The 23,524-nt window shown below is 36.2% G+C and overlaps 1 protein-coding gene across 2 annotated transcripts in view; it reads right to left on the minus strand.

The window, feature by feature from the left end:
• Nucleotides 1-3,628: 3,628 nt before the first annotated feature.
• Nucleotides 3,629-23,524, minus strand: part of ATRNL1 (attractin like 1) — a 525,452-nt gene continuing 505,556 nt past the window's right edge. For both annotated transcript variants that reach the window (XM_027812182.2, XM_005443870.3), the window contains one exon: nt 3,629-5,689. In XM_027812182.2, the coding sequence (XP_027667983.2) occupies nt 5,565-5,689 (125 nt within the window). In that variant the 3' untranslated portion in view covers nt 3,629-5,564. The remainder of the gene's footprint in view (nt 5,690-23,524) is intronic.

Consider the following 23,524-nt stretch of genomic DNA (forward strand, 5'->3'; position numbering starts at 1 on the left):
TAGTAAGGTTAATTTTATCATTCCTAAGTATTCAGTTAGTAAACTTAAAGCAGAAAAATAATTTGCCATATTCCAGCCATCTATTTAAAAGCAGAAAGAAAACTACCTATGTTAATACATTTAGAAAGATTTTTATACCTGACCATTTGGCTGTTTGTGCTTTGAGAAGAAGGGAAAAGGAGACTTGCAGGAATATTAACAGATGTCATGTCTGAGAGAAAGCTTTAGGACACAGGCAATTTGGGTAGAATTCTGTCATAAGAACATCCATACTGGTTATCCTAAACATTGTTCCTAAACTGTTATTTTTTTTCTGAAGTATATTTTATAATTGAATATCTCAGAAGAGCTTTAGGACTTCACAGGAAAAAATAAACTCTTTCACATTAACCCCTAAAAATCATAACAAGGACTTTTGATAAATACTAACCTGGAAAGTTAGTCAGACGTTCAGTAGAATATGATGTTTAAGATAGCTTCTAGGTCTGGAAGCATATTTGAAGAGCTCCATCTTATTATTTTCTTGTCTCTTATCTAATGAAAGGTCCTTTAAAAGAAAGCATTTGCTAAAATTGGAAAAGAACATAGCTAAGCATTGTTTTGATGATACCATAGAAAGGTAAACAGTTTTTGTTACATGAGTAACAATTCTCTCAAAATCCAAATTATTCTTTCTGTATTATTAACTCTAGCCCTTGCATGTAAAAACTGTGACAGGAAAAATACCGAAAAACAGAGGATACAAAAGAATGGAACACTTCTCTCACTTTATGCTCTGTCTTTGACATGCTGAAAACACTGATACCCAGCTGATAATAATTGACAGCAACTGATAACTATCTGTATACAGCATTTCAAACAGACTTCCATATCCTCACTCAGAAGGACAAATACATTTAAGGTTTTATTTCTGTAGAAATGACCATTAGTATACACATAAATGTCACTGATTCAGTTAAAGTCTTCATACTATTCAGTACAATATGTGAGGAAACTGAGAAAATGTTGATTTAGATCAGCTGTGAAACCAATTACATAATTCCATATATACATATACGCACAGACATATGCTTCCGGTATGTTTTAAAGAGGGTTGTTTGTGTTTTTTTTCTCTTTGCTTGTCATTCCCACCCTTGCTTTCTAATTTCAGAAAAAGAAAGTTTTCAACATATCAAGAAGTGCAAAGAGATGTTTTTTACCAAAACATGACTGACCTTCAACTTATGCGACCAAGGCAGTATCAATGGAGCCTGCAGTAACAGTCCCCTTTCAGCATCACAATCCACTTCAGTCACTAGAATTCCAACTACACATATATGATGATGATATTTTACATCAGAAATATCTATAGCCATAGAAAAGGCCACATGTGGTGGCGTATGTAGACATATAGAAATATAAGCATTCATTCTGAAAGTGAAATAGCATTAAATAAGGAAAAGCTGAAACAGCACGTGGCCCTGAGTGATGCAAACCCAAGTTCTGCAAGGCCTGTTTTTGCCAGCTTTGTTCTTCATCGTTAGTAATTAACAAGCAGGTACAGCTGAAGGCAATGTAGGAAGTTCTGGTCACCTGTAGACAACACGAATTTTGCCATTATTTGCTACAAGCACCTAAACCAGCTATAGGTATTTCATACTTCAGAGATTATTTGAAATAAGTAGTGGTAAACTACAGCTTTTCAGGTAATGCTGCACCTTAGAGACTGAAAAAATAAGGTTCATTTATTTAATTTTCCCCAGTAATGTCAAGCATTCTGGATAGGATAACTTTACTTAAAAAAAGAAAGGGATTGTTAATTACCTTTAACAGAGACTTTTCCTTTATTTCAAGAAACCTTTCAGATACTTTTAAAAAACTGGTAATGAAATTAGATACATAATGATTTTATAATTTAGATGAATACTGTGAAAGTTATTACGCTTAAAGAATGAACATATATTAAAGCGATCCCAAACTAAAATTCTTACCATCAGGATTCCAGCTCTCTAGATTATTTAGAAAATAATTATTGCTGCAGATTTTACACATAAAAAATTTCCATATCCTGTTCTGAACTTGTCCACATGTTTTTGACTTGGGAAGATGAGAGGGGACTCTAACTATAAAGAGAGCAAGCAGCTATGAAGATTTTTCAAATCAGATGAATCTGAGTGCTCTTCACTAATGGTATCTTCATGCCTTAATATATCTAGAATTTGGTCCTTTTCTTTAGATATCATGTTTAATAGTGACAACATACAGGTAACCATTTTTTTGTATAGGTAAACTAGAATTTCATTACATTTCATAGGAATGTAATGAATGGAAGTAAATATTTGAAATTTGTATTTGTGTAAGTGTTATTTATATGTGCACAAATTTGATTTAAGTAGTTTCAGGACTTTATATAAAAATACAAGTACAGAGAGGAACTGAAGCAGTGAACTCATGCTGCCATGGACAGTCTATCTCATATTTTGAACAGTATTTCATAGCTGCTGAGTTTCCCTCAGCAGAATCCACAGACTGAGGGGGTGGATGTGGAATCCTGACAATTAGAACTTCACTGGGGCTTACTTTCCAGAACAGTGCTTAGCTGTTTATTTTTCATCGAATATAAATCACATTTAGGGGTAAAACAAGCCATTCAACATTTTCTGACTCTAAGTAAGATTTCAAAAATTAAATTGGAGAAGAAGGTTTAAAAGAATTGGCTTTTTCATGAAGTGATCGTAACGTGAACAGGTGATAAAACATCTCATCTGATATACAGTGGTCATTATTAAAACGTTTTCACTTGCCAACAACTAACAAAATGTAGTTATCAGACATATTATGCTATTTCTGTAGCTTTCAACTGGAAAGCTGTAATAGTTATTCTGAAACTTTGGTTTGAGATGTGTCGGCAAACTTCTGGTATTTAAGTGTGGCCATTATGTAAGGTTGTTTTGGATTTTTTTTTATTATATGACTTTGCTAATTTGCATGCAATCAGGGACCCTGGGAGAATAAAGATACTTTAGAAAAAAAAACATTCTCAGAGTGAATGAAAATGCTGAATGATCTCATGACAAACATGCTTTTCTTGTACAATAAAATAATGTTTTTAATTGTTAACACAATAAAATGGCTGATAGCTATTTGCCTATCTTCAGTGTTGCAATAAAATATTTTAATCTCTTTAAAACCCACACCTGCTTTTCAAGTCTTTGTCAAACTCCAGTTGAGATACAGCGGAATGTAATCTTTTATGAGTAAGTGCCGTCAAATCTGTTCTACAAGACTACATGGTCTTTCTGTGAATGGGGTTTCCAGTACATTCACAAAACACACACTGTATATTTCTTACGTGAAATGTTTAGGTTGAGGATAACACAGAGTTTGGAATATACTCCAGACAAGTGGTTCTTTTCTTTTCATAGGTGTATGCATCATACAAACCAGTTCCATCAGTTTATATTCATTTGAAGAGATCAACTTTAAAACTGTCAGAAAGGGTTGTTTTCAAATGACCATTCTTTTCCCTACGCTAAGTAGCACTGATTGAAAGTTCCCAGCAGAAACTTTAGAAATGAATTTTTAAAGTTTTAAGATATAAGAAATTGAGGTCAGAAAAGGCAATAAAAGTCACAAGATTGTGATGGCATTATTTAGGATAATAATCTTATTTTAAGATATGAAAATACTGAAACAATCATGCCAGCTTGAGAAATAATTATACCATAATTGATAAGTACATAATTTATCAAAACAATAGAGCAGTCATGGTTAGATGCAACCTAATATTCCTGTATAAGATATAACTACATACTGTACAATCGTTCCTTTTTATAGTTATTTTTACATTTAGTCCTCATCCAACTTAAGCTGAGTACTTCTATGTATGGATGGCATTACAAAATAAACACAACTCACAACAGGGCTTTATTACCGCTACTGCACCACCATGGCATGCAAGTAACTATGTAGTCAACTATAAACAGTAAAATGTCATCATCCTACTGAAATAAAAAGAACATGAAAAATACAGATATAGTAGTAAACATCAATTATCTTTTTATATCTTTCATATTTACCAAAAGTCTATCATTACATGAGGTGTTTATACCTCTGTATCGCTCTCCTGTACTAGTATGGTGGCGAATCTGGAGTTGAGAAACTATACTTTCAACAAGCTTGAACAAAACTACTATTTTCATACTATACTGCTGTCAATGTGTAATGCGTAAATGAGAATATGACACGTCTGCTACCTACCCCTTAGCATTCTCTTACCCTTTTGTATACTCATGAATTTTGAGTAAATAAAAAGACTGAGGGCCATTAAAGCTGTTTGCTAGGTTGCCTGTTGTGGTGACTGAGCTCCCAAAAGATTAATGTCATATAGAAACTCTTTAATCTGCTTTTTGTTGCTGAGTACTAACCGTGTAAGGTTCCATACTGGATATTGGATTCAAGAACCACTGTTGGAAGCAACTTGGATTTCTGAATATTTATTAATTATTTGTTACGCAGGGTAATTCCTTAACTGGTGTGAAAGTGAGAATAAGATGAAATTCTGCCACTGGGAGGAAATCTATACTTTATTATAAAAACAAGGGTCAAAGTGCAGGCTGGGATTCCCTTCTGCTTGGAGGTCAGAAAGATATATAGACACTAGCAAATTTCAATATTGAAATTGAATCAAGTGGAATAACAGCAAGTTAAACTCTCCCTAGATTTGCAATCTTAGAGACTCTCTTGGAAAAAAACCCAAACTGTATTGCAGAAGCAGCTTTTCCATACTCAATTAATTTTGCTAATCAGTTAGCTGGTGTGGAGGACCCACATGCGCTTTTTGTAAGATATATCATTCAGAATTCAGAATAGACTCTTAGGTACAGAGACGTGAAAGCCCACCCACCACTTTGTTGCAGCCCAGATTATGTTTCTGAGGCTTTTGCACAGTAAAGAAAAGTAATAATGAAATGCTCAAATCAAGGTTTTTTTATGGTATTATCTTTCAGATATTATATATGGTGTTCTTGGGTTGCACTTTTGTTAAATTCAAAAGCTGCCTACCTATTTCAGGCAACGATAAAAGAACATTAAAATCCAAATGATCCTGTTTAGTTCCTGCTTCCTAGAAAGAAATCTTAATGCTGATTACAAGGAAAGAACTGTACAATTTTCATTGTTACATTAAGCTATACAAAAATGTCCTTTAGTTTCCTGGAATTTGCTTAGTTTTCAATTATACAATTCTCTTCTACATTACAAAACAATGTACAGTTTTTCCTAGTTCTGTTCAAGGATTTTCCCTGCTCTGATATGGTCAGGATGAAGAATAATAGGTATTTTATTTAATATTTTCTTGATAGCAGGATCCACTCTTTCTATTAAAGCTCATCAAACATACTCATACCTACCATAAGTTTGTTCTGCTATGGGGTATAGTAGGCTGTGTGACTATAACAGAGCACAGTACCTCACACGTTCATTCATAGATTTGCCTCCATAAAAACTGAGGCTGTAGTATAGCTTTCAATGGAAGCCATTTAAAAAGAAAACAGTACAGAATATACAATTGTAGTTTTTGAATCTCAGACACAAGTTCCTTGACGTGTTGAAAGATGATGTTTTCGATTTCTGACTCCTGAACTCTTATCTTTACAGTCCGCAGGCTTCTGTTGTGAAATGTCTATCAGTGCACTTGCAATTGCAAGACCTGTAAGATAAATACACGAAAAACAAAATTTAATGCCAGCATTCCTGAGAAGAGTTCCAGAGCAGTGGGATGGTTCCTTTCATGCCAAGTTTTTGTACTTTCCCAGAAGTGGTCAATTTTATTTCAGAGTTAGATAACAAGTTCTCACTTTCTAAAATGCTACCTGGTAACAACGGTGAGGAAACAGAGGAAGAAAAAAAGTGCAGTTAAGACATCAGACTGGAAATCAGGAGAACTGAGTTCCATTTAAGTCTCTTATTGATTTGTTGCGTGATCTGAGCATCACCTCTCTTTATCACCATTTTCTTGGTTATATGGACTGGCAGCTCTCTGACATGGTTTTTCTCTCATTAAATGTCTCTGCATTGCATTTAGAAATGGATGAAACTCTTAAATCAGAAATAAAGAGAGACATGGAGACCACAGTTAAGACAAAATGGATCCTTGAATAATTGCATTTGCAATATATATGCTTTCCTAATCTGGGAATATTCAGAGGTTAGCATTTACCATAAACAAAAAGATAGGAAAAAAATCCTTCCAGAATGCATGGCTTTGTGAACAGACAGGGCGCTGTGATGACGTTGGCCTGGATAAATTCTAAATGTTGTCAACTCACCAAAACTCTTCTTTTTCAGATTCTGGTTAAGTTGTTGATATTTCATGACCTGTTATAATCTTAACAGGGTATTACAATGGGCGTGGGCCGGCATTTCTTAGGAAATGAGTAGTTTGAGAATTTACTCTTCCATTTGCTTGTTGCTGCGTACTTGCTAGAAATGACTGACTCCTGCTGAAATGCTGTCATTGACAACACACTTAATACATGGTAGCTCTGAATTTTTAAATTCACACAAGGTGATATTGCAATGGGTTAGGAGTATTCACATCATTCGTATGTTCTGCACCACAGCTGCAACAAAACCATAGAACCATAGAATCAGAATCATTTAGGTGGGTAAAGACCTGTAAAACCATTGAGTCCAACTGGTATCCTAGCTGCGAAGTCCACCACTAAACCATGTCCCTGACACTTATATCTGCAAAAGCACATCTGTATATACACATAAGGCAGGTAAAGATGGTGCTGGTTCTCCACGCTGCCCCATACATCTGTCTCTAACCAATAACAGTACTACTCCAGGAGGAAACCTTTGGAAATACTTTTCACCATGTTTAACAGGCAGTCTCTACTTTTTTACTCAGGCCAATATCAAAGTCAGTTTATCTATTACAGAATCCAATTTTGCAGTATTTGCCATCCAATCCCTTGTTGCAACACTTATCTACAAAGAAACTGTGCAAAAAATATTTTTCACTTCCAAGTGTTTGTACAGGCTTCTTTCTTAGTATATGATACACCGTCAGAATCACTTCAGGTTTCCAGTTTCCTGAAAAAGTCTATGCTATTGCACTGTAAGACTACCTTCTTAATTCACAAAAATGCAACAAGAATTAATTAAAGTGCATACAGCTTTTTGAAAATGCCCAGCACTATACTGTAAAATGTTAAGTACAATTATCATTGCTAAATTTCAGGATCTGTAGAAGCCAAGATTAAGTAAGTCATTTTTCTCACATACGCATATATTTCCTGGCATGGGCTAGTGATGCCTTAAATTGGACTTTGATAAATTAAATTTTTGAAATCTTTGAGGCACCTTTAAAGTATCATCAGTATCTGCTATTAGCAAATTCAGGGATAAAACCTAAATAACATTTTGATGGTTCAGTTGCTTACATGTGATCCTCTCTCCAAGAGCTAAGCTAAGGGAGTATGCCAAATAGAAACAATGTTTTTATGAAAACAGATTTTCCATTTTTTTATAAGATATTTTAAAATATACTTGGAGATATGATGCTAACCTCACTTTATGTAACAACCAACAAAAAGGAAGAACTATTTCCTTCAGAGCTACTGCTGCATACTGGGATATACTGGCATGCTGTTAGAGTACCATTAAAATTGGGTCACTACACAAGATCATTTTTCAAAATGTCACACAAATCATCTGATGAAATTCATTTATTATGTTCTCTACGCCCAGCATAGTTCCTTGTTATCAAAGCAATACAATTAACTGGGGGAACAATTCATTATTTCAGAGTGGCAGTCTAAAGGAATCTCATTTAGCAAGTCAAGCCGATGCGCAGACACTGCAAGCAAGCAAAATTTACATCAAAATACAACAGAAGATTTGATAAAAATGCTGTGGCTTAAATATTCATTAAACAAAAAATACCAAAACATTCCCTATATTTTGCAGGTTTTGTATCTAAACAACAAATGTGAATACATTTATAGTCATTAAATTTGGAACTGTAAATCTTATAGTGCTCTGTATTTGTTACCTCAGTTCAGAAGTTATTACATGTACCTGCCTTCCCTGAATGCTGCCATTTAAATATCCTACCTACCATCCAGACTGGTATTTTCCAAACCAATACATGGTCTCTGGTTGCTTCTGACTCTTGAGTGAGGTGGTAGGAAGGAATACTGGAATCAGTAAGCATCCCACATGGCGAATTGATGGGTCACCTCTACTAGTTTAGGAAATACTAATTTAGGAAATTCAAGCTTAGCTGCAGAACTGAACCTATTTTTAAGTTTAGGTTGTTTTTGTACTAAATGTTATAGAAATAACCTGACCTAGTTGTATGCTAAAACAACCTCTAGCTTCTTTTAAGAGTAGGTATAGGAAGATCACTAAGAAGTGAGCCCAGTCAAATACATAAGTGGAAAGTAATTTTTTTTTAAGAGATAATTGCACCCACAGTGAGAGAAATACCAGAGAAAGAATATGAGCTTGGTTTTCTTTAGCAAAACTATTGTTTTTCCTAATGGAAGTTAAATGGTAATAGTTTATTGTCAGGAAGTAAGTGTCTAATCATAAAATTACTGGTGTGTGAATTTTTTGTTTGTGGTTGGGGTTTTTTCTTAGTTGTTTGTTGGTTGGTTTTTTTTTTTACAATAATGCAAAACAATTAATAAGTAGAAGAATAAAATACAGCACATCAAATGAGATTGCCTTGAAAAGCACATTTGCGATTTGTATACAAACAGCACTTCAATTCTGCATTTGAACAAAAGCATCTGAAAAAGTCATTCATTTTGAGATCCTCTCCTCCCTGTCTCCGTAAAAACAGGCAGTACTATATATTTTAATTTTGCAGCAAAACAGCTTCATTAGGCGTGAAAGGTTAATTGCAGGTTTAAGTGCAGTTCAGGGAACAGTGCACGGGTCTGTGGTGAATAGCACAGTCTGCTACAGGAAGGCTGAGTGCTATAAACTGTTTGCCCTGCTGAAATGTTTTACTACCTCATTTACTAACTGTCTTCTTTTACTGCTTGTATTTGTAGTTCTTCTAAACCTTTAATAGCTACAGTTTTATTTCACTGTAATCAGATTTAAATGGAAATACCCATGCTGGGATGTTTAAACATTTTTCCTCTGATTGTATACAGCTACATTTGAACTGATGTAAGGCTACACTATCTCTCAAAGTAGGAAAAAACCTTACATTGAAGAAGTTACTTTTACATGCTGGTGTGCATATTTAAAACCTTTTTTCCTCCTCTATTGTTCATTTTAATGAGAAATGCATTGAGTTCTTACTAAACCCTTTTTTAAAAGTAAGGGAACAAAGAATGACCTCGGATTCATGGTTAGGCAGGTAAATGTTTTTTTCAATTTAAATATGTAAAAAAACCTAGATTTTTTTTTCCAATTTAAATATGTATTATTCAGAGATAAAATTTTGATAGAAGTCTTCATTTGATTAAATTATACACATTTTCATTGTTACGCAGAATCAGAACATTCAGAAAGCTGAAGAAAATAAAATAACTACAACTCAGGTAGATCAATTAGATTTGTTTGACGTTTTAACCAAAATTATAGTCATTGCTTAAGGTGACCTTAAGCAATGAAAATACAATGATAGCTGCCATACAGAGAGACTTCAACAGAAAAGACTGGGTAAATATTATACTATTAAAGTTATAGCTTCACCCTTCATCACCCAGCAGTCTTCATGTTACTTCCATCTGTTGATTCTTTAAAGATATCTCACTGTACATGCTCACCTAATAGTGGACAGAGTCCTTTTATCATAAAGGGTCTGTTATTCAAAGTCTTTCCATTGTAGAAGATGCAATGCCCATGAATATCTGTACAAATGGATGGAAGCAGTTTGAATACATACTAAGTGATGAGAATTACAGATTCTAGTACCTCATGAAGGTGACCGTAGCACACAGTGAAGCCAGTGAAGACAATTTCATGCTCACCAATAAAACTATCCTTTATTGTGTAGGGAATTTTGATGAGTTCTGTCATTTATCATTATTGCAAGTCTATAAAGAACTGTTTTTAAATACACAATGTATGTTTTGTGTGTATAAATGACACACATACAAACCCACCTTGTTCATAACACAGTTTTGTACTAGCTATTTCTTAATTTGATGAAGAAGATCACATTCACCATAACCTTTATGGATGCATACCAGGACTGTGCACATTTATTCTTCACAGGAAGTATATACGTCAGCTATAATGTCTGTAATGGTGGAGAAACATAGCTTTCAAGAAGGTTGTTACTAGGCAAGTGTTTCTGAGTACCCACTGAAAAAATCTTCCCATTTTCTATGAGGCATTGTGCTAGGAATACTCTTATTCAGTTTAGTAGTTTGGTAACATTTTCAAGATTGTCCAGCACTTCCTATACTTTTCCTGTTTTCTCAACCAAACTTTCTCCAAGTAGACTAACTCATGATTAATTTTCATGACTGAAAAGGCCAGAACGTTGTTTGTCCTACACACTCCTGTACTATAGGTCAAGTTGTGTTGGAAGATATCCAAAAGGCACAGAAAATGTAACCAGAATAAAATTTGGCCTTCAAAGGCATGATCCACAAAACCTTCTCCTAACCACGTACAGACCTGATACTCAAGTGCTTACTTTCCAGGAGAAAAATTAAGAGTCATTGGAAGTTCAAGACTGTACATGGCTAGAGGAACCACTGCATACCACAGGAGAGCAAAGTTCATTTCCAGGTCACAGAACAGTCAAATCCTTCATGAGTATCTGAGGGCCCTGATCTGGCAAGTGTGCCTAGACAATATCCAGAGATCATGGACCTAGTCACAAAGAAAAACAATCATAAGCAACTGCCAAGAAGAATAAGTATCTTGATAACCTGTATATTGATTTTTTTTAAAATTATTTCAATTAGGTTTTTTCAAAAAGGACAAAAAAAAGTTGACAGCGCTGCAAAATCACAAAGTCTTTTTTTTTTTTTTTTTTTTTTTTTGTTTCTCTTCCTGTTTGGTGCATGGATGTGTATTTTAAGTTGACACCACTCTTACTACGAGAAAGATACATTAAACAAACTAAACTAACTAGGAAATTACTTTGGGCAAGTAACCTCATCGATTTTTTTCAGCGATGATTTTTGCTAGATGGGAAGACAGCCAAGAGTCCAGGAGGTATGTTTCCCTTTTCTTAGGCATATAACTTAATTAAATAAGTAAAATACAAGACTGAGCTTAAACCATAACAATAATAAACTAAATAATGATAGCGTGGAATTAAATAGCCACACACTTAGTAGAGAGGAGATGTCATGGTCCTTTTGTATTATACCCTTAGTATTTAGTAATAACAGCTATCTATAAGGGGCTAAGAAACTCTTATTCCCAGAACAGACTTATAAATTACTTGCTGTCAGTTTGTGGGACATGCAGACCATACAAGAAAGGATCTTTTACGAAATGTTCAGCCTTTCCCAAATTTAATTTAGAAAAGGAAATGGCCCTACATATTTGTGTGAAATACCTGTGCTCCAAGGGGCTGGTTGTGACTCTTTTGGTATGTGTTCAGGCGGTTTCCCCTTCCCTTTCAGTGTGAGGTATCTGTAGTTTAGTCTGTAACCCAGGTCTGTACAGCACCTGGTGGCTTTACACTGTCCAGCCCACCAGACCGCAGGAGCTGTTGGGTCTCGCTGGCTATGGACAGGCAGGGATTGACTACACACTTTGGGATAGCTCTTGTCTGTTCAGCAGGGCAAACACACTATACTGATGAAGAGGACCTACTGAGGAGTGGGAGACGCTATGGTAGTGGGATTGGTCCAACCTAATGCTGATTAGCTGAAGTTTTTTCTCCCACCCTCTTGTCTCAACTCAAGCAGTCCTGGAACACAAGAATCGTATAATCAAACAACTGTTTAGTTTGGAAAGGACCCTCAAGATCATAGAGTCTGACCGTTAACCCAGCACTACCAAGTCCACCACTAAACCCTGTCCCTAAGCACCACATCTACACATCTTTTAAATACCTCCGGGAATGGTGACTTAACCACTGGGCAGCCTGTGCCAGTGTTTGACAACTCTTTTGGTGAAGCAATTTTTCCTAATACCCAACCTAAACCTACCTTGGTGCAACTTGAGGCTTTTTCCTCTTGTCCTGTTGCTTGTTACTTGGGGAAGAGACTGACCCCACCTGCCTGCAGCCTCCTTTCAGGTGGCTGTAGAGAGCTGTAAGGTCTCCCCTCAGCCTCCTTTTCCTCCAGGCCGAACAACCCCAGTTCCCTCCATTGCTCCTTCACTGATTACTTTTAAAAGGAGCTAATATGAGATTATTGCATTTAGCTGGACAGCACCGTCAGACCTGTACGCCCATCAGACTGCCCAAGGAAGGCAGCATGTGTGGAAGCAGAAATGTACTTACTTAACAAGTGGAAGAAGAAGGCTGAGATAATGGCTGACCTCAGCAGGAGAGGACCTCTCTGAAACTGCGTAACAGATGATAGGTGGGGAAAGGAAAGTCATGGCAGGTCTTGAAGATGAATAATGATATTTGAGTCAATAGGAAAAAGGAGAGTGTGGAACTACTAAAAATTATTCCTGTGGTTAAAAAAAAATGGTCAAGAAAAAGATCTGAAATAAACGTGGTTAAGACAGTAGTTGTTCACTGTGGCAGTAATTCAGAAGTAAGCTGCAGAAGTCCTGGGCAAGGGCTTTTGTTCTGTGATACAGAGGGAAGGTGGTGCTTTGGAGAGGCTGCAGGAGCAGCATTCAGCAAGACTGTGAGCTCTGGTGGCGAGGAAGCAAAGGAATGATAGTCAAAGAACATGTGGGTGAGACCAGAGAGACAGCAAGGGTGACGGTGTCATTGACACAGACTCAGGGGAAAATGGTGGAATATAAACTAATATGAATAAATGTAATACGTTGTGGGAATGAGAAATAAACTACATAAAACTGGTCTGTAACCTTACCTGTTGGTGAACGGTAACCCAGACCCAAGTGTGTGGAATACAGACTTCCATTAAAGTCAAATATATGCATTGTGTATAAATAAAGGAAAAAACTGGACTACAGATACTTTCCCAAGATCTCTGACACCTTGCTTTGCCAAAAAACCCGTTTAAATCCGAAGAGTAAAGCACACCTTAAGCTATAATGGTTAAACGACATTACTAGGTATATCATCTTTCTTGGACCCTATTCCTTGGGGCTCCTGGTCCAGTGATATTAAGAATATGACTGACTCCAAAGACTTAAAACAAACAAAAAAAAAAGTAGTTGACTGCTGACTCTGAAGATAGAAACTTCTTCTCAAAACCTCTTATTGACTCACTTCAGATATTACGGTAGGATTGGGAAACAGTTATGTTTAGACTAGTTTAGTAATAGCTCCTAAAGCTGCAATACTTATCAGTACTAAATTTCAATTAATAAAGCAGGCATCACATTTAGCCAGGAAATATATTCTCACAGAATAGCAGAACTAAGAGAATTAAAACATCTTGATGTTTTTATCTAAGAAGTTTTATCTTGGCAGTAGTTACAGATAAGTGATCTATTGTTAGTTTATAATTTTATTCCATTATTGTGATTTTTGGACCTTGGACCACAAATGGTAATTATAGAAATCTGAGAACGGACCCAACTGTTGCATTGTCATTCTCAACATTGCTGATGGCAGATTTTTATGTGCTTTTTTTTTCCTTTCCCTTTTATATATTAAAAAATAAGCAACAAGTAATTACTGCATAGATAATTATGCACGTGATCAGACTTTTTCTACCCTGCATTTCTTGAATATAAGTTGCAGAGACTCTGACAAGCATTTCAGTGGCAAAATATATTTACATTTTTTTTGGGGGGGAAGCAAATTTATAGGATACGTTACATTTTCAGAAAGCTAGCTATCAAGTACAGGAATGGCAGATCACCTATAATTCACAAAATAATTGCTTAGTTATTAGCAAAACAAGAGGTTTGGGTTTTAACTGATGGCTGTTAAAAACATTGAAAAAGGAATAAACTGCTTAGAATATGTGCAAACCTCATGCAGATTAATTCCTTGATGCTCCCCCACTGCATATTACACATCATGTGTTAAAATGCAAGTAATTACACAGGTTTCTGTAATGGACACTAATATTTGAAACATTTGGATTACATTTTGAGTTTGATTACATCTCCTTTCCATGGAATCATTTATCCATATGTTATGAAAAACATCTCTATTCTTGTGATGTTGTGCAGCCGTTTAATTTGTTTTCAAGAAAATCACTATAAACTAATTTGCTACTCTGCAAGAATTTGGTGAGATACATTAATCATGCCAGAATCTAATTTGGTCTTGTAAACCTATTTCTGTAGGAGAGAAAAAAATCTACTTGGAGTACTGAAGAAGCGCTATTTTCATTTACTTTTAGCAATACCTGGTTTAATATAAACAAAATTATAATTAGTTTTGTTTAGAAGTTGGTATCACAGCTGTGACCCAGTTGGGGTTAGTTTATGAACCTCTCTATTGTAATTAGAGACATTTGGATCACAAAAGCCTCCTCCAGACCAGTACGCTTGAGGTTACTTGTACAGCATCATTTTACTCTTTGTCTCTATATTCAGCAACCTACTTTTATTGAGACCATGCATGCCAATCAGAGAAAAATGAAGATATGAAAACTGTAAAAACCAGTGAGCTTGAGTTATGACAGTTTTAAAGCTTTTTACCCAAATCCATTTGTGCAGTTGGACTCTAACCACTGCGATGAAAGCTAAAACTTTACTAAACACCATGAGTAGGATGAACACCTGTGAGACGGAGGTTCATCCATTTGGATAAACAGAATGTGATTGCCCCTCCATTAATATCAGTGCTGAACTATCATCTCAAGTAATTAAGTAATCAGAATATCTGCACATGTGTGCGCACATGCATGTGTGTGAGTATCTGGGAAACAGAGAGAAGGTTCAGACACAACTGAGCACTCCGAGCAGTTCGAAGGAGAAAAGGCAGAGGCATTCACTGGGGTTTGCTCCCCTCCAGAGGGGCCCTACTTGCAGGGGGTGATTTAAAGCAGATCTCTTTCTGTCTGCAGAGGAAACCCAGGGTGATTAACCTCAGCTGGTGAAATTCAGTTTTTGTGAATACCTCCCTAATGTCCCATCTGGTTGATACCATGTATTGTCAGATTTGCAGCTTAATACTCTCCTTTTCAAGACAAACCACACAACCTTAAAGACAATAGGTTTAAGGGCCCAAGAGGGGCCAATTCTGCCCCCCTTTGAGATAAAACAATACCACTTACATTATCATTTACTTTTAAGGAAGAAGATTAGAGCAATAATCCTCCAAGATGCTGTTTCACTCTCTCTTGCACCTTTATTTTGCAGGTGCTGGGTTTTTTTCCCCTGTCAAAAATTTTATTTAAACCAGAAAGTGATGAATATGTTCATACAAACAAATTATTATACTTCACCAGAAATTCAATAGGCTTGCAGCTTAATCAGAAGTAGGCATGATATCTGCAGTGCTTTCCCATAATGCATTCTCACAAGTTTTGCTTTCGAAGGCTGACGAAGTACTGCACTTGTTTCCCATTTCCAACATACTGCTGCAATATATCATTGCTCTAACCACTGTTTGGCTTGTAATTTGGTTCTGGCCAAATAACAATGCCACTTTTTTAGTATTCTGCTGATTTCCACAATTAGACATTCAGTACGTCCCCAACTACATAGCCAGCAGTCATTCTGACTAAACAAACAAGCTTGGGAGTGTAAGACAGAATTAAGTCAACAGGACAGAAAGCGTGCCCAGAATTTTGAACCATATTTTGAAATGTTACTAAAGTGACAATTGCAAGGTCCTCAGGATCTCTAACACAAGGGTGTATGTAGTTTCAGTACCTATTAATGCCTGAGAATAGAAAAACAAAAAAAAGAACAACACCCACAAGTGCCCTGCTGTCCGTATCAGGGGTGGCTCCATCAGAACATTGATTTTTATTAATTCTAGCAGAAAAGCTTGGTAAAAGGCTGAAAATATTAAACCGTATAAAACATTTTAAACCCCAAAGATTTTATATAAATGGCCCTGCCAGAATCGTGGTCAGCACTGAAAGAATAATTTTGAATAGGATTCCAAATATACAGGCAAGCTATACGGCTATTCATTTATTCTTTCCTGAATCTTTGGTATTACACTGAAAACACTATATTGTGATTCTAATAGGCAAAATGACACACTTAGACCTGGTTACTGTAAAAATGCGTGGAAACAGGGTTCTATTTCAAACACAGCATGTTCATAATTGATTACATACACTTGGTCCTGAACAGTCAATATAGATAAATATCAGTAAAATTATAGCAGCAGAGCACCATTTCTGTTTGTGTGACATATGCGGGTAGAGTGAATGCCTGAAACTGCAAGATAGTAACATTATGATGGTGTATCACTGAAAATATATTATATGCCCTAGGCATGCTTCCTGGTTTGGAGAGGAAAAGCTAGAAAACGGACAGTCGAAAATCACAGCTTGTTACCTAGCTCTGTGTGTACTCACACTCCAACAAGTAGCACTCATTTTCTCATTTATCAATCCCATTAAAAAAATTTAAAGAACTGTTCTGGTACAATGATTACCAAACTGTAACTTTTGACATTTAAAACATTCCTGTAGATGCTCCTTTGCATCTAGAGGATGTAACTGGAAAAAACTGAGAAAGATCCTCCTGACACACCACATTTTAGGTACAACATCCACAAGAGATACAGGAGCTGTGAAATACTCCTCTCTTGGTATCAAGTTTGGCATAGATATGTGCACACCGTCTTTTCATACAACAAAGTAAAATCTCTCACTCATTTCCTGTTGAACAGGAGTTATGCTACTAAACGGGTGTGAAAGTGAAAGGTAGAAACCAAGTGAAAATACAGCCCAGAAATTCTCATAAAGTCCATTTCCCAGCAATGTCAGCTCCTAGAAGATGCACTCAATGGAAGTAGACCATTGGTTAGTTACTGCAGCAGCCCTTCCTCATTGCTAGTCATGGCAGTAAGAAATGGCAGAAATGAAACCAGGGAGAAGATGTGGCACGAAACATGCCCTGCTTGCAGTTTTCTCATCAGGATAATTCTTTGAGACAACAGTCAAAATTCTGAGCAATTCTGTGCATTGTTCTTCATAATATTTTCATTAAAAGCTGACATGCTGTATGAAGTGCCATGCTGTCTTTGTGTTTTCAGGATGTGATTAGGAGCTAGTTTTCATGTATGTATTTTCAAAAAGCTTTTATCATGTGATGAAGGAGAAACAAACCTTCAGTAGGACATTAGAATTCCCTTACTGCAATTTTGCTAAATCTCCCATCTGTTTTTCGAAAGCAGAAATTATGTTGTCTTCTATTTTGTATTTAACTATTGACCTTTTGCCTTTCTATTTTTTCCCCCATATGCTTTTCGATCATATGTGAAAAACATAGCTACAGTTCTCTCATTTCCTGATTTTCTATATTTCAATTATACTTCAATGGCTATAAATACAGTGATGATGGTACAAAAACATGTTATGAATGAAACCTGTTTTGTACTATCCCAGCTTCTGAGAACTGCTACGGTTTGAGTTGCTGTCTTCCGTAGCCTCTGAAGTGTCTTCTGTAATATAATAAACCCTGAATCTGCTCTTCCCTTTGCAATGCAGTCGAGCATTCTGCTTCCCATAATGCTGCTACATTATGATTTACAACTATAAATAATTATCCCAAGTTATAAAGATAAAATATAAAACTTTAAAGCAATACCATTAGACACCATACACTTGAGACTCTGAAGCAGCCATAAGCAAACATTGATTTTCATAAAGAATGGAAAAGAAGGTGAGAATGAAAAGCACAGCTCCTGCTTAGGATTAATTCATCAAAAGCTTGGGTGCAAAGAATGGAACTAGCAGGCAATCAGTGGCAAACTGCACCTTGTTTCTAGCAAGTGGTGCACCACATTTGATGGCCCCTATCTTAAAAGGTGAGGAAAAAAACCCAACATACAGTTCTCAGAATAGGATTTGACAATGTGTGAGGTTCAGAAATAAAAGGCATTATCCCCAAAAGGGTAAGCATCAGAGATGAGAAGGACTTACCAAACCTCTGTAAGGCTTGTGTCCAGGTGTGTGACCTTGTGAGTTGATTTTGGTTTGTTCTGTCATGTCTGGACAAACATTCATTATAACAGTTGAATATATAGGATTCCTGGCTTATTCCTACGCTATTTGTCATTGCCTTCCTTCCAAATACCCCTCAATTTTCCATACCTTTATTTGCTTCTTCTTCAAGATTTATTAAGCTTGAATGTCAACACTATTTAACTGCCTTTACAAAGTACTTCTTTTTCTCTGTGTAGACTTCCAATAATCAGGAATTCTCTTTGTGAATCTGATGTTAGTTACCAAGCTACTCTAATTCCCTTCCATGTTCTTTCATCTCTTTGGATTGTACTAGTGTGAGAAGGTGGTGGTATGGCAGGTTCTAAAAGCTGCAGATGTCTTAATAACCATTTATATTATTTGTTCTTCTCCTGATTTCTCATTTTAGTGGGCAATTCTTTTCCAAGAAAAATACACACATCCACTAATTACAAAGAGACATAAAAATAACTGTTCACATTTCAACTGTGGTCAAATTATTTCTTTAAGACTGATGAAGTAGATTGTGAATAATCTAAATACAGCCAGCCTTATTTAATTATTTGAGTCCCACATGTGCTTTAAGAACAATATTTACATTTAAGATTTTAAAATCTGTGTCCTAACTAGTGCACATTTTTTATGCAACTTTTCATCTTTGATGTGTTTAAACTGTGCTTTCACTACTCCTGCTGCAAGAGGGATGGGGATGTTTTTTTCTCACTGGGATGGCCTCAAGGATACCGCTATCCTTTGTGTCGATGTGAGATGTGCATGAAGCTGAGGTCCGCAGAGGCTAAGCCAGTGTGGTTTAAGCCCACTCCAGATGCACTGAGATGGTTTTCCAGGGGAGTAGGGCCAGGAGGCTCCTGCAGGAACAAACAGTCTATAGGGTGAGGTACGTCCTTGCTGTGCTCTGCTGGAGCTGCACATGCTCTGTAATACGGACAGCTGGGTGTTTTGTCTAGGAAAAAGTCTTGACACTTTCATCTGGCTTCCTACTCTTTGCCTTTCTGTTTACTCACGTGAAAACAAACCCACTGCCCTGAAACTTGCCTCTTCTGATCCATACCAGCAGCTGCACTAGGTCCAGACAGTGAGAACCTTTTAGTGAAACAAATGCTCAACCATAGGTAAGCCTGTTAAGCGATCTAAAGCCTGGTAGGAGAAATCTGGCCCCCAAAACTCAAGGCCTGACTTAAGTTCAATTTTCACACTGTTTTTCCCTCTCAAAACACTAGCCCTTTCAAGTCATATTTTAGAGCTTTCATTTATAAAATCAATGTTTCCTGACTTTTCCATAGTGATATAAATATGAAGACAAGAGATGTGTCCAGGGAGGAAATATAGCACTAAAATACTGAGCTTTTTATCTCCAAAGTACTAAATGCAAATTAACTAATGCATGCTAATACAGTGATTAGCTACTTTGCCTAGGTTTAGTGCAATGACTATGTTTCCTAATGCCATCATTCAATGAGAGATGGTTTGGTATCACACTGAAGCCAGAGCAGCTTTTCATAAAACATAATGTGCTTAACATCTATGTATTCCCCACTGAAAAAGAATGTAAATCTATTTAAAGTACTGATGTTATTTGCAAAAGACAACTGCTTTTGGAGAAACATTTTGAAATCAAGATTAGCTTTGTGTTACAGAAAGATTTCAATGATAGGCAAAACCATAATGGATTGTTGTTGGGTAGGTGGAATGAGGGTGGAGCTACAGACATTTCACCTGGGATGACTACTGTGCTCTGCATAAATATCATAGGCATTGACCAATCACATCATCTTCTCAGGAGCAAATAGCACAGAAAGTACTTAGAGGAAAGTGCTGTCCCCTCAATGGGCCTCTCCCCTCCCTCTTCCTTTGGGGGATGAAGTATCAGACTTCGCCTGTGGGCTTCCCAGAGGACCACGCTCCATGGACAGTTGCATGGCACATACAATTCCAGTGTTCGTATGCTAGATTAGATACATATTTGTACACCTCCCAAAGTAACGAGGTCCCAAGCCACACTGAGGCCTCTGAAAGCCTCAAGAATGTAAATGATAAGAAGAAAAAATAGCAATAAACAGAAATTAAACAGGTAGCATCACAGGTATTTGTGGAGCTTTGGAATGACCACTGGAAAGCTGGCATAGTATCAGTGGTATGATGCATACTGACATCTCTTGGAAAAAGCAATCTGGAAAAAAACCCAACATGAATATAATGAATGAGCCTTTATTCTGCATATGAAAGTGTTTCTCATACTGACAAAAGAAGGTACAATATTTATCATTCTAGGATCACAGGGGACAAAAAACCAATATTAAATCATGAGATGTTTTATTTGTCAATTGGCATTGTTTTTTCTGTCCTTTGTGTTACCAGAATGATAAATGTTTTCCTTTGTGTAGTAAAAAAAAAGCTTGGATACTGGCTGTGCATTCTATATATTCATGACATAATTTTTTGAGAATTTGGTTAAATCCTCATAAATGCCAATGTTTATATTAAAGGTGCTAATAAGCTTTTTGGGATGATTCTTGTTTGCTTTTTTTCCTTCTCCACAGTTTTATTTTATAGTCTCCTTCATAATATTTTATTTTCTAGGACAGATGAAAGAAGATTCAGTTATCAGAGTTCTTAGGATAACTGGTGGGAATATTGCAAAAGCACAATGTGATCAAAGCGGCTGGAAAAGCAATCCCCAAATGACTAAGGGCAAAACTGCACCAGTCCCAGAATTACAGAAAGAGCTGATGTGTATGAGACATATTAAACACTTGCATTTGAATTTTTAATATCGAAAATAAATGTCACAGCATTTTCGTGAAGAATCTATTTGTCTTGAATGCAGCTCATCTGCTACTCCTTGCAATGGATTATACCTTTTACTTTTTATCCATCTTTAACTCCTGCTAAACACGAGTGGTTGTAACATCTGATAGGAGAGAATTTTTTCATATTTTTTTTTTAGATTTTATGTTTTCAAAAGCTGGCACAGAACATTCCAGTGATGATATGAGAGTTAACATACTTTGTTGCCAATATTTTCGAATGCAAGCAATGTCTTCTGGTTTGCACAATTCAGGATGAATATCACTGTGCCATCTAATGTGACTCAGCTTTGAGAGCTTCAGGGCTTGGCTCTGCCTTCAGTGCCCTAAGTACACATGGCTGAACTTTTTTAGACAGCAAATACTGAACATGTAAATAAATATATAATTAGTAATCCAATTTCCAAAGACATATAAGCAGGACACCAAGAAAGGATTATTTCATAATGGTATAATTCTGTGTATGCTTTGAGTGCTGGGGAAAAATTCCTAGAACACAGCCAACTTTATCAGACAGATTTCAATTGCTAGGGTAGATGCACTTTAGAATAATACTTAAAATTACACAGAAATGTATTCTATGTATGTTATGTATCGCCTCATGCATAAATAGAACAGCTCTTCAAAATAGCATGACGAGTTTTCATTTTCTTTTTCAGTGTAATTGCTATTACTGTTACTCAGACATCTTCCTGTAACCTCTCTCAGCTGGTCAGGGATACAGCTCCCATGGTGTTGGGTGTAATGTGTGAGCACTGCACCAGAGTTTGCAATCTAAACTTCTCACTGTGCTTACATTTTCGTGTTAAAAGAAACATATTCATAGACCTCCTTAACCCACAAACTTTTAAAGTCAGGCTGAACATGAAGATTTAGCTAGGCTTTTCTCCTATGCAATAACCTACTAAGCAATAAAAGTTCTGCAAATCACTGTCAGCTCTCAGTTACGTTGTGTAGTTCAGAGGCTTCAAATTTTTTTCTGACATCCTGTTACACAGCTACTACTGATGAGACCTTTGTAAATAACCAGGCTAATGATGTACAAGAAAGAACACAATTTACCTCACTCATGCCCATTTGCACTTGCCTTGCAGTTCTAACACAAGTAAAAAAATATACTGTTTTACATCAAAAATTGTCAATATAAATGCTGCAAAAATCTATGGAGCAATAAGACTGCATTAATCAACATTTTTTTCAGAGAGAATTGGACTAAATTATTGTGAAAACTAATAAATAAATAAGCTGCAAAATTCCATGACTTATATAGTTAATTTTAATATCAGAATGAGTGAATGAGGTTTATTTTAAAACTGTCTATGCTTAGAGTTATACACAAAATAAATAGGTAAAAAAAGATTTGTGTTTTTTAACAGATTGTAATATTAGCACAACATTTCTGAGAAACTTTTAAGACCTCTGCAAAAGTAGTTTTGTGTAGAAAATCACACGTACGGAAGGTACAATGAAAAGTCAAGAAGTTTCCAGATTTTGATAGATTTCAGGCTGGATGAGTCAAAAGATAAGCCCTGACACTGGCAGGCAGTCTCCCTTGAAAATTTGGGCTCCATATACAGACATCTTCAGGTAAAGCAATTTCTACCTTCACCTCTGCCTCCAAATGCTGGTCTCCAAGGACTTCATTTCAGCCAAGACCTGTCAAAACTCCCAAATGCTTTTCATTACTGAATTCCTTCTGTATGTTCTCTGTCAGCTGTGTTAAAATAATAAATTCACAACCAATTGATTTTTGAAAAGGGAGAGAACCACTTGAACTCATCACCTGATTTTGTTATTTCAACAAGTAAAATTTGAAGCATATTTTAAATTGTTGTTTGAAGTCTTTGCTTCCTATGGCTTTTATGGGGTTTAAAGTAGCAACAGGTTCAGAAGAAGACATAATAAAACCAATTCTCAGTAGGATGCCTATGAGATATGAGGGGTGTGCTCCAGTCAGTACATATCCTTTACAATCATTTATATTAATGGTAATTCAGTGACAAACACCCAGAACAGACTAGTTGTCTTGGTGTTCTCAACTGGTGCTACGAAATAATAAGATATTTTTCTATTCTGATGTATCTGGGGGGAATTCAGGATACTTCTAAAATTCCTTTGAGAGGTGATTCTGTACCATTTTTGTCAGCATCAAAGGAAGAAAACACACAAAACCCAGCGCTGGACTAAGAAGGTAACAACAGTTGTATTATGTAAAAAGCAGAAAAGAGTCTTTTGAAATTGTGTGTGTAAACAAGGAGCTTAGTTTGGGTGAAGCAGTTGCAAGAACACCTTAATAGAGGATAAGATAGCAATTAACAATGAAAATTCACTGATGCAAAAGATAGTCCTCGAGATTAGAATCTTATTGAAACAAATGCTCCTCCATTTTGTCATAATGAATTGAGCTGAAAGATCTGCAAAACCAGTTCACTGAACACATGAGAAGAAAATAAGAATTCGTTACTCTATAGTACAAAACTTTGTGACCAACACATGTCTCTACAGCATTAAATAGAAACA

The sequence above is a fragment of the Falco cherrug genome, chromosome 9 (genome assembly GCF_023634085.1).
Source record: "Falco cherrug isolate bFalChe1 chromosome 9, bFalChe1.pri, whole genome shotgun sequence".
Lineage (NCBI taxonomy): Eukaryota > Metazoa > Chordata > Aves > Falconiformes > Falconidae > Falco > Falco cherrug.